General features: G+C 44.1%; 1 protein-coding gene across 1 annotated transcript; it reads right to left on the bottom strand.

Annotated features, from left to right (window-relative positions):
- Positions 1 to 2,041: 2,041 nt before the first annotated feature.
- Positions 2,042 to 3,982, bottom strand: LRRC4B (leucine rich repeat containing 4B). Its single transcript, XM_070944506.1, has one exon. It carries the CDS (start codon positions 3,980 to 3,982, stop codon positions 2,042 to 2,044), a length of 1,941 nt encoding a protein of 646 aa, XP_070800607.1.
- Positions 3,983 to 4,945: the final 963 nt, after the last annotated feature.

Genomic DNA, 4,945 nt, shown 5'->3' with positions numbered 1-4,945 from the left:
ACATTGTTGGTCCTATCTTATCCCAAACATTCATGCCTCCTGTAAGTTTTGCTTCTCCAATTCCCAGATCTCTTTTGTGATGTATTCTTTTGATGTTCCCTTCCATTCAATTTTCCCCATGAAATCCTGAAAGTTCTCAGCCTCCCTGTTTATCACAGCTTTCCCCAAATATTCAGCTTTCGGTTTCCAGACTTTCCAGCTGGGAATGTCCCAACAATTGCAAAGGGCCAGCAGGTTGCCTTGTTACATCTAACTGAAATAACATATGTTCCTTCCTTCTGGGTTGAAGTTTAAATAATCTTTAGTCTTTAGATGTGGGAACTTTTCTTCTCACATGATGGGTGGGAAAACTCTGGTCCTTCAAAGGTTGTTGGGCTACATTTTTCATATCCCATGACTACTAACAATGATGGCTGGTGCTCTGTGGTTTCCTGTACTACCATAAGATGTAATAATGGTTTTTTTAAAAAAGTCCTTTAAAGTGCTTAGTCCTTGGGTTTCCATATAAGAAAGCAGATTCATCCACAGAGGTCACACTATACTCACTATGGTGGGGAATGGTGTAAATGACAACTGTTGAATCCCCCTAGCCTGGCCTGATCCTATAGCACTATTTAGTACAACAGTATGTGTGTTTAGGGAGAAATTATGTATATTGCAGTACCTCCATTTCTGCCTCATTGATATTAGGCCAGTTCATGTGTGATGACCACCTGGTTCAAAATAGCATAGAAAATCATGGCTCCATTCCCAAAGTCTCTCTATGTGCTATCTTACTTTCTCAGTCAGTGACCTCTTCATTAAGTGGGGGAAATGAAAGAGGGTTTCTTGTGTGAGTTCTTGAACACAAGTGGACCACCCAAAGCAATCAAGTGAATGCAAGAACCCACAACACACACACGCACACACACACTTATGACTTGGTAGCTTAGCTTAATAAAGTCAGGGACAGGAAGAGTAGGATTAAGTAAAAGAGCAGCACCAATTTATACCCTCCTATGCCCTTACATACATTTGCACTGCTGCCAAAATTCATCCTTGTCCCTGCATTTGATGCATATGAGTAAGTGCTTTCTCAGTATAGCTTCCCTTTATTCCCCCCACCAAAAGAACTATCCCAGGGAGGATTGGAAACATCTTTATGGAATTTATTAAAATAAGAAACTCAGACCAGACCCGAAAATGTCAAGGGAACCCAGGGGGCTTTTTTCCAATTTCCAATTTTTCCATCAAACCCAGCATTCCCACCCCAGATTATTACAAATTAAAAAATACCTCCATGCCCCTGTGTCTCTGGGGAGTACATTGGCTGTGCCTGCCTTCCCACAGTAATAATACTAGTCATAAAAAATTTCCCCAAACCCTGTGTGCCCGCCATCCCCATGTGCTCCAAAGGTGGGGAGGGGTGGAGTGGGGAATCCTGGCACCACTATGACCTCCCATCTCTTCATTTATTTATTTTGTATATTCCAATGGATGAAAATAGTATTTTGATGGAAAGCGGCTCAAAATAAGACTTTTTAAAAATCCCTTTCCCATTCCACTTGGGTTCTATTCTTCTTCCTAAAGATTATTCCCATGACATTGAAAGGAAAATGTCCTCCCTTCCTTCATTGTTACTGTCATTGTTCCTTTCTTTCTTTCTTTCATTTTAAAGTAAAACAGCAGGTAGTTGGATAAGGAAACAGCCCCATCTGTATATAAAAAAGTCTCCAATGTAAAGGGGGTATGGTAGAAAAATAAGAAAAGGGGAGAGAAAAAAAAAGAAAAGAAAAGAAAAGAAAGATCAGGCAGAAGGTGAAAGCAGTATCTTGTTTTACAGAAAGAAAAAAGAAGAGAACGTAAAAAGCTAACTTGGTGAGAACCAAAGGTATCTACTGGTGGGGGCTTGGGATCCAAGATCTGCCACAGTGGTGGAAATCCTGTGTTTGTTTTTAAAGTGAGGAGGGAGGAGCTGTTCCTCAACATGTTCCTCACTGCATATACTAATCCACTGCCACCCTCCCACCACACAATTACTCCCCTTCTCAGGCTGTGGCTGTCATATCTGTGTCTCTTGAACATTTTCTTTAGAGCTGCTCTTGAATAAAAGAGGTTCATGGATGGAATTGAGCATAGGGTTCTTGGAGCATGTGAGGGGTCCACCACCACTATTGTTGTTGTAGTGGGCCTTGAAAGCAGTATAGTGGTTGAGGTGGTCATGCTCAATGGCAGGAAGCACAAGGTGGCTATCACCAGGAGCTCCAGCTGCTGCAGGCAGCTCATCTTCAACATTGATGATCTCAATGGTGCGGGTAGGACCATGATGCTTATGAAGCTGGTGCTGTTTACGGAGCTTGTAGAAGACAATGAGCATCACAGCAGCCATGAAGGTAATGGCTACAAAGCAGCCAATGATGATCTTAGTAGTTTTCATCACATCATCCAAATCTTTCATGCCACTCTCTGTGACATCAGTGATTGGGATAGTGAATGGCTTCTCAGTGCTGTGTGTGCTGCGAGGAGTCAGTGAAGTAGTGGAATAAGTCATGCCCCACCCTTGGGAAGGTGTTGGCCTAGGTTCCTTCTCTGTGTGAATTGATTCTTCTTGGCCAGAATCCATGGTCTCCACAGTTACAGTAGTGAAGTAGGTATAACCTGTAGTGGCTGGATCCACAGCTGAAACATTGAGTGTGGCTGAAGCAGTGGTGTTGCCAGCTGAATTAGTCACCATGCAGGTATACTGGCCAGTGTCTTGGACTGTCACATTGGTGAAGTTGAGTGTGCCATCATGAAGGACAGAAATGCGCACCCGATAGGAACCATGTGTCATCAGTGTGCCATTGGGTGTCAGCCAGTTAACTGATGTCATGGAGGTCCCTGTTCGGCACTTTAATTCAGCAGCCATTCCCTCAGTCACATTAAGATCAGTTGGAGGCTCCACTATAACAGGGGCATAGCAAGTAAAATGACTTTGATCCAGCTCTCCAATATATCGTCCTTTGAGGTTTGGTGGGGCATGGCATCTGGCACAGCAGGTAGTGTTGTTGGGCACTGTCTCCTTGAGCCACCAGCTGAGCCACAACACATCACAATTGCAATGCCAAGGATTGTGGTTGAGGTGCACACGCTCTAGGCGGTGCAAAGGGGTAAACAGATCATGGGGCAAGGACATCAGGTTATTGTGGGAGAGATTGAGCTCCTCCAATGACTTAAGGTCATCAAAAGCATTACGTTCAATGGTGGCCACTTGTGCATGCATCAACCACAACTTGCAAAGGCTAGTCAGACCTTGGAAGGAGCCTGGTTGGATCATGTCCAGGCGATTCCCAGAAAGCTCAAGTTCTTCTAGCCGCACTAAGGCTGTCAAATTTGGGATATCCTTAAAGTTGCACATGCCCAAGTTCAGGTACCTTAAATTGACCAAGCCTTCAAAAGCTGCTTCTGAGATATACTCCAGCTTCTTGAGCTCTCCAAGGTCCAGGCGCCGCAAAGAAGGAACTCGATTGAAGGCATATGATGGGATGCTTTCAATGGGATTATTCCTCAGCCATAGCTCCCGCAATTTGGAGAGGTACTCAAAGGCCTGTGTGGGGACAGTGGTTAGTTGGTTGTCAAAGAGCTCCAGTGTGTTGAGGTTGAGCAAACCATTGAAGGCACCAACGTCAATCTTTCGGATGAGGTTCTTGCTGAGTTGTAAAATCTCAAGATGACGAAGGTGCTTGAAAGTGTCAGTCTTAATCACCTGGATGTTGTTATCCTGCAGATTGAGGTACCGTGTGTTGATTGAAATGCTGTCAGGCACTTCCACCAGCTCCTGGCGCGTACAAATGACCCGGCTGGCCTGGTTGCTGCAGGAACAGGCAGCTGGGCAGGAGATGGGGGAGGCTCCACCCAAAACAAATGATGGCAGCCACATGGAGACGAGAACAAGATGTTTCCAAATCATTCTAGAGATTCTGGGGGCTAGCCAAGGCTTCTGAATGCAGCAGAGGGTGGCCATGTTCAAAGGTCATGCTTCAGTGAACAGCAGGTTTGATGCTTGGATCTTCAGAAACTGTGAAGAAGAAGAAAAAAAGAGAAATAAGGCTCCCAAACCAGATATATTTATAATCAAAAGCACTGGAATTCAGGGGTTGTTCAGTGAAATGGATTCTGGGCAGTTCAGAACACAGGAAAATATTTATTTCTACATCACTTGATCAATTTACAGAACTTATGGAATTACTGCAAGATGTAGGGATGAAAGTCCACTGGCCTAAATTGGGTGGTTTTAGAAAAACAAGCATTAAAATAGCTGCCCTCAAATATATTCAGTTTGTACAATCACTTCACCTTTTTCTATGCCTTTCTTGAGGTTCACATCCTCTAGAATTGGTGTCTAGGATACCAAGATTTCCTGGCTCTGGCTGTCCCCTCTTGTTACTTTGTCTCAAGATGGGAGGGCAAACATTTGCTGACTAACTTGACATTGGGTGGGGGGGGGGGGAAGATAAATAAATACATATTCTGGGTGAGATATGGGGGTATGGTCATCTCACACCTGGGATATAGAGATTATACAGATTATAGATTGGGGGTGGGGCCAAATAAAAGGTAAGAATAACGTGGGGGCGGGGGGGGCAGGGGGGAGAACCGGTTCGGTGACGTCATATCGTCACCGCTACCGGCTCGGGGGAACCGGGCCGAACCGGGATGAACCCACCACTGAAGAAAGAAAGAAAGAAAGAAAGAAAGAAAGAAAGAAAGAAAGAAAGAAAGAAAGAAAGAAAGAAAGAAAGAAAGAAAGAAAGAAAGAAAGAAAGAAAGAGATGGAGATGATATAGAGGTAGAGATAGAGGTAGAGATAGAGATAGCTATGTCTACTTTAGATTACACTTTTTTCCTTGTGCCAGGTTTTAACCAGTCATGGCAAGACAGGTGATTCCATGGGCCATTTGAGCCAGCACACAATATGCAATTCATA

The sequence above is a fragment of the Pituophis catenifer genome, unplaced genomic scaffold (genome assembly GCF_029215685.1).
Source record: "Pituophis catenifer annectens isolate HBS135680 unplaced genomic scaffold, rPitCat1.0.hap2 SCAF_5, whole genome shotgun sequence".
Taxonomy (NCBI): domain Eukaryota; kingdom Metazoa; phylum Chordata; class Lepidosauria; order Squamata; family Colubridae; genus Pituophis; species Pituophis catenifer.
Note: the sequence above shows the minus strand (reverse complement) of the source record. Positions and strands in the feature narration are given on the sequence as shown.